Below are 14,514 nucleotides of genomic sequence, written 5' to 3'. Positions count from 1 at the left end.
GTCTGTGCTGCTAAAGATATTTCAGTTTCTTCTTTCACTGTGTTACACATCTCTGTAAGGAAATATACTGTCGTTACCCTGACATCTTGTGTCACAAAACTGTTGAAAGGATATTGGGAGTAATGTACTACAATAAACAGTAACATTAAACGCAGAAAATGAAAAGATGTCTGGAGTGATGGGTGTATTCAAATGAGGCATTCTAAGAATACAGTTTCAGCATTCTAAGAACTCAAGCAAATGAAGAATACATGTGTTGCCTAAAGTCATGAAACAAACACACACTTTTCCTGTTATTCAAAGACATAATCTGTTCATGTGCACAGACTGTGTACTCAATTTGAAACTTCCACTGTATATCAATATTACCCTCCCTTCTCTCCCTTTTTCTGTCTTCCGTCTCTCCTCCCCCAGCTTTTCTTTTCTCCTTCCCTCCTGATTCACTTTGCTTTGTGCAGGCCCTACAGCATGTGTGTGTAACACCAAAAGGTCATTAAAAGAGAGCGAGGGAGATAAGGGAAGCAATAGAGGGGAGGGAATCAGTTTGCTTTCTTAAGCTGCTGGGTAGCACTGCAGTCAGAAATAGCCTACAACACAACCACTGAAGGATCTGTCTTAGGTTCAGGACCAGGGATACTTCTAGTTATTGAATAACTACTGTCAGACAGATACAGTATGCTACCTGGATTATGTATTCATCTTTTCTGGATCATTGGAATGAATTGTAAGTAACCCCAAAGTTTTCCTGACATTTTACATGAGATATGTATGGGTTGTGTCTTTATTTGTAGTGTAACAATCTATAGTATGTGAAGGGAATAAGAAATAGAGACTGAACATGTGCCCTAATATTTTAGCCTCTTATGAATTGCAAATGTATTTGATGCCTAAACTGTATGTTTGTATTGTATACACACACCATATGCTGTTTTATTTGAATGCTTCTTTGTGATATGTTACTTTCAAAGGCAGCTAATGAGAATCTGGAGGCATACTGTAAGCAAATATGGCAGGTCCATCTGTAACATAACAAGCACTGGAGCAAGCAATCAATCATGCAAGAGATGAAAATATTACTCATGTATGTTTCCTTTAGGTAATACTGATAATTCAATGATCATTATCTTCAAAGCCTATCATTGTTTGTTGTTGTATGTATGCCTCATATGTATTTCCAACTTTGTCGGTTTAATTAAACTTATTACATTTCTTTGGCACTAATAAATAAAAATAAAAAACACAATTAATCTTAAAGTTGCCATTAATATTAAAGCGAAGTATAAAACTTCTTTCAAATGAACATGAAAATATGGCAAGGAAGACAACATATTAGTCTGTCAATATAATGTACACAACAATTGCTTACAAATACAAACAATATAATGTACACAATAATTGCTTACAAATACAAACAATATAATGTACACAATAATTGCTTACAAATACAAACAATATCATTTACACAATAATTGCTTACAAATACAAACAATATCATGTGGTAGTCTTTTTTTCTACAGTAGTCAATGTTGTTGAACAAAGTCATATTAGTTGTGGCTGGTTTAATCCACTAAATCATGTATAACAGGAATTATTTGCACTCCTCAGAGCATAGTTTACAAAATAAAATAAATAAACATCTGAGTGCAATAGCAGTAATGTATTGTATACCTTAAAAAATATTAATGTAATTTGTAGCATGAAGATTAATCTATTGAATCTAAGCGTTCCCAGAAGCATTTGGTAAACAAAATAAGCAGAACAAAAGCAAACTGTTTAATGTAAGGCATACACATTAATATTCCTCGTAACAATAATGCAATACTAGTAGAACTGTCTGTATACAGACATTACAAACTTGTATTGTGGTATGCAGGAGCATGTACTCTACAAACCCATTGATCCACTGTACCCCTCATAGACCATCATAGTCACAAGAGTTCCTAGGATGACGGGAATGATTTCAAGTGATTTTAAGAATTGTCTTCTCCAACAACAACAAAATTACTTTTGTCCTTAACTCCTAAACCTGGACATTGTAATCCTGCTTGTTTTAGGATTTTGGTGTGTAATATTATTATTAGTATTTTTGTTTAGTCTTATATACAGTAGAACTGAACATGTACTCAGTGCTGTACAAGTTGAACTATAAATTGGTCAAATAAAAAGAAAATACATGAACAGTTGTAGGGTAAGTGCTATGAATGGAAACAATGTATCAGTGACAAACAGGCACAATAGTATTTCCTTATAACTGGTCAGCGTTACAAGTTGGACACTAGACCAGCTAACCTAGAGAATAATATCCCACATCACGTTGATATTTGATGTTTTGTTTTTCATGACGCCTCTGTAAATTTACTTACCAGCTTCAGTTTACGCGTCTCCATGGCAACGCAGCGTCAAATGATGGCCGTTACCATGGAGACGTGACATCAAATAACGTCGCGGGTCACTTGACGTGACATGACCCCGCAGCGTCATTTGACGGTTCATTGGAGGTATGGGGGGTGCGACCGAGTAGGAGAGCAGGCAGGGGGGGGGCGCAGCGGAGCAAGTTTGCACACCCCTGCCCTATGCGATGTGTGTTTTAGGTGCTAAGAAAAGTGAAACAAATGACAGATCTATATGAACAAATATATATATATACAGTGTTCCACAAACCTATACATTTGCAGGCCACGGGCGAGTGGATTTAACATCGTGGCAAGCTCCTTTTGGCCCAAGCAGCACACGTTTGGTACTAGGTGGAGAGTAGATTTTTTTGTTTGGCGAGTAGATTTTTTGGTGATTTGTCGACCACTGTGTATATATGTATATATATTGTGACAAACAGCTTACTCCGGGGCTCCGCTGCTTGTCCGGGACGGTTAGAACACGGTCTTTTGGGGTAGGTTAAATGAGGAGGCGTCACGTACTGTTCCTTTAAACAGGCTGTGCCTGGTTTATTCAGTCCCAGGCACTGAGACTGCCACAGTGCATACAACAAAACACATCAAAACAAAAGCTGCTCACCTGAGCGATAACTTAACTTAGATTTCCCTAACTCAGGGTGGAAGTGGCTTTTCCACTTTCCAACAACAAAACAAGGTACTTTTGCAGAGTTAGCCAAATGAATAGAACAATTGAACCTGTGTGGGGAAGGGGCTTCTCCCCACTGTGTTCAGCAGCCTTCCAGGCTCTGGAGAAGAGACAAGAGCAAACAGGAAATCAGTCTTACATACCTGATTTCTAATTAGCATGACAGGTGACAGAAATCCCTCAGTTCCAGCGCTTGCCCAAAACTGTGGGATGGAGTGCATGTATTATAAGGCTGCACTCCCAGGCCAGACAGGATAGAAACTGTTCAGTATCCTGGGAGCCCTATATATGGAATTTATTACCATCCCCTGGTTTCTGTCACATATCCTCCCCCCCAGCTCAGACCCTGAGGGATGAGCGACCATGGATATTAGGGAGTGCATCCTTGACAACCCGTCAGCATTGCCATGTTTGTGCCCTGACCTGTGTTCCACAGAAAATTTAAAGGGTTGTAGGCTTAGGAACCACCTGGTCACTCTAGCATTCTTTTCCCTGTTTTGACACATCCAGGTAAGGGGTGCATGATCTGTGACCAACCGGAAATTTCTCCCCAAGAGGTAGTATTTGAGCGTCTCTACAGCCCACTTTATTGCGAGACACTCTTTCTCTACTATGGAGTAATTTTTCTCCTGGGGATTTAGTTTCCTACTTAAATAAAGGATGGGGTGTTCCTCACCTTGAGACTCCTGGGAGAGTACCGCCCCCAGCCCTACCTCAGATGCGTCGGTTTGGACTACGAACTCTTTGGAGAAGTCAGGTGTGACCAACACTGGTTGGGCACAGAGAGCTTCTTTCAGGCTTCTAAAGGCCTGTTCGGTTTCGGGGGACCACTTTACCATAAGTGGTCCTCTTGCTTTTGTGAGGTCGGTTAGTGGGGTTGCCTTAGTCGCAAAATTGGGAATAAACCTTCTATAGTACCCAATTAACCCCAAAAAGGTCCTTACTTGTTTTTTTGTAACTGGCCTTGGCCAACCTTGTATCGCCTCCACTTTGAGTGTTTGGGGTTTGAGTAAACCTCTGCCAATAGAATACCCCAGATACTTGGCCTCCTCCAGACCAATGGTGCATTTAGCGGGGTTAGCAGTTAGTCCAGCAGACCGAACTGCGTCGAGCACAGCTTGGACCTTTGGAAGGTGGGATTGCCAATCTTCACTATGGATTACCACATCATCCAGGTAGGCAGCAGCATACCGAGCATGTGGTTTTAAAATTTTATCCATCATTCTTTGGAATGTGGCGGGAGCTCCATGTAAGCCAAAAGGCAGCACCCTATACTGAAAGAGGCCGTCTGGGGTTGAGAAGGCTGTCTTTTCTTTTGCCCTTTCTGTGAGGGGAACCTGCCAGTACCCTTTTGTTAGGTCTAGGGTTGTGAGATATCGGGCTTTGCCCAGTCTCTCTACAAGTTCATCTACCCTGGGCATAGGGTAAGTATCAAATTTTGACACCGCGTTTAGTTTCCGGTAGTCATTACAAAACCTTGTTGTACCATCTGGCTTTGGGACTAAGACTATAGGGCTGTTCCACCCACTTTGGGATTCCTCAATTACGCCTAGTTTTAGCATTTTTTTAACCTCTAAACTTATAGCCTCTCTTTTGGCCTCTGGGATTCGGTACGGTTTAAGGTTAACTCGGACCCCCGGTTCAGAGACTAGGTCATGTTCAATTACGCTAGTTCTACCTGGCTGTGTAGAGAAGATTTCCTTGTTTCTGCTCACTAAATTCTGAACCTCTTGTTTCTGATGAACGGACAGGGTTTCAGCTATGCTAACCTCTGGGTCAGTTTCTTGACTCTCTGACGGACCTGGGGTTACTAGGGTTGACAAGACTTCTCTATCTTTCCAGGGCTTGAGTAGGTTTATATGGTAAATTTGCTCAGGTTTCCTCCTACCTGGCTGTCTTACCTTATAATTTACTTCTCCCACTCTTTCCAAGACCTCATATGGCCCATGCCATTTAGCAAGGAATTTACTTTCCACGGTGGGAACCAGAACTAGTACCCTATCACCTGGAAAAAAAATTCTGACCCTAGCACCCTTATTATACGTATTCCTCTGTGCTTCTTGAGCTTTCTCCATGTGTTCCCTCACTATGGGTAGGACTGCAGCAATGCGGTCCTGCATCTGGGCAACATGCTCTATTACACTTCTGTAAGGGGTAACCTCGTGTTCCCAAGTCTCTTTGGCTATATCCAGTAAGCCCCTTGGGTGTCGGCCATACAATAGTTCAAACGGGGAGAAGCCTGTGGATGATTGGGGAACTTCCCTAATGGCAAATAACAGGTACGGTAACAAACAATCCCAGTTTTTCCCATCTTTATCGACCGCCCGCCGTAACATGCTCTTTAAGGTTTTATTGAACCTTTCCACTAAACCATCTGTTTGTGGATGATAGACTGAGGTTCTGAGGTGCTTGATTTTTAGGAGTTTACATAACTCTTTTGTTACTTGGGACATAAACGGTGTTCCCTGGTCAGATAGAATCTCTTTAGGAATTCCAACCCGGGAAAACAGAACTACTAACTCTTTTGCTATGTTTTTGGCAGAGGTGCTACGTAGGGGAACTGCCTCCGGATATCGGGTGGCATAATCTAATATTACCAATATATGCTGATGTCCCCTAGCAGACTTTATTAGGGGTCCTACTAGATCCATAGCAATCCGGTCAAATGGTACCTCTATTATGGGAAGGGGTACCAATGGGCTGCGGTACGCCTTGAACGGGGCGGTGATCTGACATGCTGGGCATGAGGAACAATAATTCGTAATTTCTGCCAGAACCCCAGGCCAATAGAAGCTTCGGAGAACCTTTTCTTTTGTCTTTTCCACCCCTAGGTGTCCCCCCAATGGATGACTATGTGCGAGGTGTAACACTACATTACGGAATGTCCGTGGTACCAACAATTGTTTAGTTGTAACTGATTTTCTTTTATCAACCCGATATACTAGGTCGTTCTCTACCTCGAAGTAGGGGTAAGCAATTGGGGTTAATACCACTTATCCAATTAACCAACCAGGACTTTGGACTGAGGGTATATATACCATAGAGACTATCAGACAAGCACATCCCTTGAAGAAGTACGCGCATGCGTACGAAACGCGTCGGGAAGTTTCAAGTTTTTAGAGTGTTCCAGTGTGGTGAAGTCTGCAGTTCCAAAGGAGAAACTCTGCAGTCTCCAACTAGTGTTTTGAACCGAAGTACGGCGATATTGCGGCTGCTGATGAGGACTGGAGGACTGGAGTCCTGTGAGCCGGTGGAGAATACACAACGGGGGTGACGTCACGTCCGCCCAGAGGCCTCGTCATCTGAGTCATCTGCCTGGCTTCCTAGTCACGTGTGGACGCCAGCACAAGTGCTCCGGTCGCCATCTTGACAGCCCAGCTGCATACAGCAGATCTGCCTGTACCTTTCCAGCATTTTGTGAGTAGGGTTGCAATTTTACCCCTCCGGATGCGGTTTATGCACATTTCCACATCAATAAATATGCTTTTTATTAATATTTAGGCCGTGCTAGTGTTATATGTTTGTATGTCTTGTTTGTTGTTTTTTGTCAATATCTGTGATCACCCCCCCCCCCCCCTGTGTTGATTTACTGCACTATTATTTCTCTTTCTCTTTTTTCACATATGCACTGCTGAGGTGAGAATCATCACCATTCATCATCCCAAGGACTGTATTTGGACTGTCACAACAGGACTGGTATTTACCCTCTTTGGCGCCGGTTAACCCCTTTGTTTCAGGGGTAAGCAAGCGACCTATCTGGTTGGCCAAGAGTACTATTCAGGTCCCGTATATTTCCCCTTGCTACCTCTAATGTGGGGTCCTCCCACTGGGACTTCTTAAAACTCCCAGGACTGACCTCTAGGTCAGCGAGGGTCTTATCCGGTTCTGGGGTGGTAAGTGTCTGATCAACATCCTGATTTGGGGTATTCCCTACCAAAGTAGTGATGGGGAAGGGAATTTTACAGCACTCCTCCTTTTCCCCCTTCTTATTTGGGCCCTCGTCAACCTCCATTTCTGAAAACGGGAAAGGATTTATTTCTTCTAATACTTCGTTATGGTCCGCTATTGAACTCTGGGCGCTATTCTGAGCGGGGGACCACATTTTTAGAAAATGGGGAAAGTCGGTCCCTATTAACACATCATGTGCCAGTTTGGGTACAATACCCACCTTGAAATCTAAAGAACCAAACTCTGTTTCAAAAAAAACATCAACAGTGGAATATTCATGATTATCCCCATGTATACAACAAATTGCCATTCTTTGTGAACTGTTTCCCTGTTTCTTCTTAATGGGCAAGAGGTATTCGGACACTAGTGTGACCATGCTCCCAGAGTCCAGAAGTGCCCGAACCCTCCTACCATTAACCTTTACAGATGCCCACAGATGGTTATTCAAGGGGTCCTCTGGGCTAGGGCGCATACATTGGGACAACAGCGAATAAGGTTCCACGCTGTTGCATTGCATGGGCTCATCATTTAGTGGGCAGATTTTTGCTGTGTGGCCCCTCTCATGACAATTTACACATTTAGGTACATAGTCTGTGTCCCACTTAGAGCCTTTTCCCGGCTCCCCATGTTGGCTATTGCCCTTAGTGTGCGAACCACTGTTGCTGGTGCTGCGTGAAGGTGGTCGCCGCTCTTCAGCTCCCCTTAACCCTGGTACCCTTTTACCGTCTCTGGAAGAGTCCTGGAACCTCGGGTAGTGGGGTTGCTCCACGACTGTGGGTTGCGGGTGCTCTCCTGCTGCATTGTACCTTTCTACGAGGGCCACAAGCTCATCCGCATTGTGGGGGTCACTCCGACTGACCCAACGGCGTAAGGCAGAGGGAAGTTTCCTCAAGAACTGGTCCATGACCAACCGTTCCACGATGTGGCTTGCTGAGTTGATCTCGGGTTGTAGCCACTTCCGGGCGAGGTGGATGAGGTCATACATCTGGTTTCGGGTGGCTTTATCCATCGTGAAGGACCATGCGTGAAACCTTTGGGCGCGAACAGCCGTGGTTACGCCGAGGCGGGCGAGGATCTCGAACTTCAATTTTGCATAGACGTTAGCTTCGGCTGGCTCTAGATCAAAGTAAGCCTTCTGGGGTTCGCCGCTTAGGAAGGGTGCGATTAGACCAGCCCACTCAGCTTCTGGCCATCCCTCTCTCTGTGCCGTGCGTTCAAACGTGAGAAGATAGGCTTCCACATCATCCGAGGGTCCCATCTTCTGAAGGTAGTGGCTTGCCCTGGTCATTTTCGGAACTGGGGCTGCCGCTGCCAGTGGAAGGTTACTGATAGTCCCCCTCAGGATCTCGAGTTCCTGCTGTAAGCCCTGAGCGAACCGCTGTTGCTCCTCTCTCAGCAAGCAGTTTGTCTCTTGCTGGTTTGCATTCGCCTGTTGCAGGGCTTCATTCGCGTCTTTCTGGACAGCGACATTGCGTACCAGCGCACTCACCACGTCTTCCATCTTGTTTGGAGAGAGAGAAAAAAAACTTTTTTTTTTTTTTTTTTTAAAGTTCTTTAACCCCCAGACCTTTTAGTGTTCTGCCCGCATTCTCCACCATATGTGACAAACAGCTTACTCCGGGGCTCCGCTGCTTGTCCGGGACGGTTAGAACACGGTCTTTTGGGGTAGGTTAAATGAGGAGGCGTCACGTACTGTTCCTTTAAACAGGCTGTGCCTGGTTTATTCAGTCCCAGGCACTGAGACTGCCACAGTGCATACAACAAAACACATCAAAACAAAAGCTGCTCACCTGAGCGATAACTTAACTTAGATTTCCCTAACTCAGGGTGGAAGTGGCTTTTCCACTTTCCAACAACAAAACAAGGTACTTTTGCAGAGTTAGCCAAATGAATAGAACAATTGAACCTGTGTGGGGAAGGGGCTTCTCCCCACTGTGTTCAGCAGCCTTCCAGGCTCTGGAGAAGAGACAAGAGCAAACAGGAAATCAGTCTTACATACCTGATTTCTAATTAGCATGACAGGTGACAGAAATCCCTCAGTTCCAGCGCTTGCCCAAAACTGTGGGATGGAGTGCATGTATTATAAGGCTGCACTCCCAGGCCAGACAGGATAGAAACTGTTCAGTATCCTGGGAGCCCTATATATGGAATTTATTACCATCCCCTGGTTTCTGTCACAATATATATATATATATATATATATATATATATATATATATATATATATATATATATATATATATATATATATATATACACACACACAGTGGTCGACAAATCACCAAAAAATCTACTCGCCACACAAAAAAAATCTACTCGCCACCTAGTACCAAACGTGTGCTGCTTCGGCCAATATATACTCGCCCGGGGGTTAAATCCACTCGCCCGAGGCGAGCAAATGTATAGGTTTGTCGAACACTGTATATATATATATCATTCCAATATATGTGTCAATTACCTCCACAAAAAGACAACCCTGCTCTACTCTTTTGCAGCTTGAAGATTTTGACAAATTAATGATACATTGATACGTGGTCTAAACGTTTTTCTTGGTGTTTTGAGCTTCATACATGGCAAAACAGCCGCCCCTGTACTATTCACACTAATCTGTGAAAAGGGCAGTTATTCAACGGGGGGAATAGAGCGCCTCTAAATCCCACCATGTTGTCATAGACAGTGTCTGTATCTGCTACTATTGGTGTTCACCTACACGCAAAAAGAGTAAGACTAATACCAAAATGGACGTAACTGTCCATGGTATGCTCGCTAGTACCACAAGCCTGCAGCAATATAGCATAAAACAACGCAGGTAGCTTTCCCTTTAAAAACAGACTACCTCGCTACATTACCTCATAACAAACAGCGAGCGCTGCAGTCACAGGGGAAAAGGGATACACTATTGCCTGTAAACCATAGGTAGTAGCACTACCATGCACTGACCTGAATTGAGTGTAACTCTTTATACAGTTACAAAATTGTCCCTTGTGCCTATCTCTCAACTATCAAACAATTACATATTAGACTGAATAGATCAATGGGTTATTTAAGGGCTAAGAGTCTTAGAGATACATTAGTATTTAATTTGTTAAAATCGCCACCCTGTGCTGCTAAATATTAGTAATTTCTTAATTACTATACAGGGGTTCTTCTAGCAGATGAATATACCAGCTGCTCCCTTATACTATAGAACCCGTTTCAGTGATGATTTTGGAAACACAACAATTTTAAGTTCACGTTTTTGTATTTTATTTCATTACCTTTAGAGCACTCTGTTCACAGGCTGCCCTACCCTATTTTATTTGAATTACACATTCAAAGTTAAGTGTTAAATCCTAATTATATACTCACCTGGCATTTGGGAATCCAGGTGCCAAAATAAGGGATTTCTTTGTCTTGTTGTGTTTGTGCTTATTACCCTATCCCACATTGAGCACCGCCCTTCATTCACTAAAACTTGACCTACCTTTTGCTGAGCAAGGATCTCTTTGTGTGGCCATGAGGCAGCAAAGCAGCCCCAAACCATCACACTCCCAGCACAATGCATGACGGTAAGGATGAGGTTCTTCTGTTCGAATGCAGTGTTTTGTTTTCACCAAACATAATGTTTCTCATTAAGGCCAAAATGTTCTACATTTGACTCATCTGTCCAAAGAACATTGTTCCAGAAGTCTTGTGGATCATCTATGTGCTCTTTGGTGAATTCAGACAGCAGCAATGTTCTTTTTAGAGAGCAGTGGTTTACTCCTGGCTATCCTTCCATGAACACCATTCTTGTTCAGTCTTTTTCTCATAGTTGAGTCATAAACACTCGCATTAGCAAAGGCGAGAGTGGCCTGCAGATCCTTGGATGTTACTCTGGGATTCTTTGTGACTTTGTGACTTCCTTGATGATTTTCTGCTTTGTTCTTGGAGAGACTTTGGTAGGACGACCACTCCTGGGTAGAATGACTGTGGTCTTGAACTTTCTCCATTTGTCTGACAGTGGAATGGTGGAGCTCCAAATCCTTAGAAATGGTTCTGTAGCCCTTTCTAGACTGATGAGCATCAATAACTGGTTTTTGAGGTCCTCAGAGAATTGTTTTGATCGTAGCATGACGTGTTTCCACTTACCTGTATGGCGAAGACCAAACTCACAAAGTTTCTAATCTTTATATAGGATGGGGCCTCCCAAACTAACACTTGAAGATCTACCTAATTATTTCAATACCTGATTCTAATGATCTCCTTTAATTTAACTGATAAAACCAGGGGTTCACTTACTTTTCACATATACTGACTTTGAATTACTCATTGTTTGTCTAATTCAGGGGTGCGCAAACTGGGGGGTGCACACCCCAGGGAGTGCAGGATTTTGTAAGGGGGGCACGGTGGTTGCAGAGGCCCCACGCTCTTCCCCAAGGCATTTAAATTAAATGCCGGGAGAGGCATGAGCCTCTGTAACTTCTCTTACCTGCTCTCAGCCGGCGCATTGGCGACGTGTCGCCATGACACTGCAGCATCAAATGATGCTGCGGGGTCAAATGGCAAAGTATTTTGACAAAGAATTACATGAGATTCTGGAAGGGGTTAAACACACTGTAATCAAAATTTCCATATGTTTTTCCAGTGCTTGATGTTTTCCATGTGCAATCCGAAATATTCCCATGGACCACATGTTCCAAAAAAAAAATTGTTAATCTCGCTTTCAACAATTCTTGCTATGCTACATACATTGATTCTTTATGACAAACTTTTATTTTTCTTACCATGCAGCAATGTTTTCTATTATCTCCCTGTGAAGTGATTGTTCTATTGTCTTACATTTAAATTATTATACATTTAAAGAGGTAGCAAAGAAAAACAAATCAAATAAAACCAGAATGTTACATATTCTAAGAGTACTTTAATTTCCCATGTCATTTTAAAATTGTTCCCACATGCATATGGAGACATGTTCCTCAAGCTTCACCCTTTCTTTTAACACATATATTTATGTACGAGAAAAGGATCTAAGTTACTCTTCTATTATTTTAAATGTGAAAAAGTGTTAACAAGGTCATTTGAAAACAAACCTTCATTATTGACATTAGTGTTCAAAGCTTTAACCGTAAAAATGACTCAAGGTGCCAATTTTGTTTATGTTTCCAGTTACTTATCTCCCTTTCTGTAATTTATTTACAGTATGTCTGAACCATACATCCATTATGTCCCCTTTGTGTACCCCCTTTATTGTACTGTATGAAATATTTGTCTTATAGAGCAATGATATGGTGCAGATGTGGTAGAAAAAAGTGTGTGTGTGCCGAGCACGCGCATTTTAAGTGAAACTTCTTTGTCTTTTGTTATTGTTTTGTCACAGAAATTGTATTTTTGATGGTGATTTTTTTAATTAAAATTCAAAACACAATTTCAGTGACAAAACGCAAAGAAGTTTGACTAAGAACGTGCGTGCTCGGGTACACAACCCGTTTTAGCTATTTGCACTTCTATTTTTATACTAACTATGAATTCCATGTGTGTGTGTCTCTGTGTGTGTGTGTCTCTGTGTGTGTGCCTATGCGTGTGTGTGTCTATGCGTATGTGCATCTCTGTGTGTGTGTCTATGCATGTGTATGTACGGAAGCCTCAGGGCTAGCAGGCCCCATGTAGAAGGTGCCACAGTGCTGGCACCGTGCTTCGAGGCTGGCATTGCCTCAGTGTAGCCGGCAGTGCGGGCAGACGCAACGCAGATGGGTCTGGCCATTCACTCTGACCACAAAATAACCGCCAGGAAGATTGTAATTAGAAATCTCCAGCTCATCCATAGTGGAGCTGGTAGCCATGGAGGTAATGTACAGAGGGTGGTGCAGTGGCTCCTCTCTCTCACTCTGCTCTGGATAACTGAAGTGAGTGCAGCAGCTGCGGACTCCTGCAAGAGCAAAGGCAGGCTCTGAATGGCTGGTAGTGTCGCCCCTCCCCTGGGTGGAACTAGAGGCAGGGCTGTGTGGATTGAAGGAAGATATGGTTCCGGCTGAGCCAGTCACTTTGGGGGGCGGTGCCAGGGCTTGGCGCCAAAAGCTTGCAACTGAGGTTTGCAAAAAGGCTTGCACTTTTACAACAAGCCCATGTAGTCCCGATTCCAGACAGGAGCACCATTTTGGAAGCATAAAACATGCGGTGGACACCATTTTGGAGCCCACACCACAATAGTAAAGAGATTAGGTACACGGGGTCCCTTGTGACGCCTCAGGGGCCCGTTCCCCACACAAGACTGCTGCACAATCCAGAAATAAAGGTGCACAAGGTCCCTTACAGTACACAGTAAGGGGCCCATCCCATGTAGAACAGGTATGGGGTTCACGCTCCCGGGATACATTTCCCACCGGGTATGACCCGAACTGGCACAGTACGTTGTGCATGGCGCACAGGTTGCCCCAGAGCTTGAAAGGTCCCATCCCTTTGACACAGTCTATGTGCTTGATTCCCAAGGGTCCTCACGGTACACTATGAAGGCCCTGACACATTTTCCAGTGAGTGAAGAAGGGTAACAGCGCTCCCCTATTAAGATCCCATCGGCGGGGGCTCGCACCAACTTGCACAGTCTATGTGCCCAGGTACCCAGGGTTCCTCACAGTGCATAGTGAGGGTTGCCCTGGCCCTGTCTTGGATTCGATGCAGGGTAACAGTGCTCCCCCGGTAACATCCCATCTGGTTCTGTCCTGAATACAATATGGGTGCCCAGAGTCCCTGTGTAGCATCAGGGACCCGGACCCGGCCTCATTTACTATCTTCTTCATTTGCTGCTGCTGCTGCTATAATATCCCTTGAAAGCCTGCCCTGTTGCTGCTATCTCAGCAGCACCTCCAATTGTAACACAGTCCCCCCCCCCCCTCTGGAACATGTTGCTACTCGTTACTGCTGTTTGTGGTACGGTCATACATGTGAGGGTCCAGGAGAGCTGAATGGTCCACGAGTGTGTGGGGAACAGGACAGGCTTTTGGTGATCTTTAGAACAGGAGTATGGGTAGCTGGAGCTTAAATAAACAGAGAGACCCTTGTATAGATAAATAAATTTACGCCTGGACCTTGGCACTGTATAAGGTTAGTGTTACAGCATCCTTTACAGGGGACAGGGATTAGTGCCTAGTGCTCACAGGCACACATATATAGCACAAATAATATCCCAAGCGCTGACTTATTGAAAGGACTTAAGTCCACAGAGTAACTCCTATTGACACCTTGATAAAGGGCACACAGCCCAAAACGCGTAGGTGGGGTTCTGTTGGGGATATCTGTTTTTTTTTGCCTGATCCAGTTATGGAATAAAAGTTTTTCTTTTTCAACCTGTGAGCTTCCTCCTGCTCTTTTGGCAGTGCGCTGCCTGTTTTCTCCTTTTTTGGTGATCTTTAGTCTTCACGCATGGGTGTCAGCGCCTCCAGCTCCTGTGGGCTCCAGGATTTCCAGAGACAGTCACCACCATAACAGACTTCTTTCACACCCTTGCCCAATAGACTGTAGACTCAGGCAGGG

General features: G+C 43.8%; 1 protein-coding gene across 1 annotated transcript in view; it reads left to right on the top strand.

Moving 5' to 3' along the window:
- The first annotated feature begins 462 nt into the window (after positions 1-462).
- The window catches only part of RXFP1 (relaxin family peptide receptor 1), a 175,522-nt gene continuing 161,470 nt past the window's right edge, over positions 463-14,514 (top strand). The window contains exon 1 of the mRNA XM_075612495.1: positions 463-724. Coding sequence (XP_075468610.1) covers positions 676-724 — 49 coding nt within the window. The 5' untranslated portion in view covers positions 463-675. The remainder of the gene's footprint in view (positions 725-14,514) is intronic.

Source organism: Ascaphus truei, chromosome 1, assembly GCF_040206685.1.
Source record: "Ascaphus truei isolate aAscTru1 chromosome 1, aAscTru1.hap1, whole genome shotgun sequence".
NCBI classification, from domain to species: domain Eukaryota; kingdom Metazoa; phylum Chordata; class Amphibia; order Anura; family Ascaphidae; genus Ascaphus; species Ascaphus truei.
Note: the sequence above shows the minus strand (reverse complement) of the source record. Positions and strands in the feature narration are given on the sequence as shown.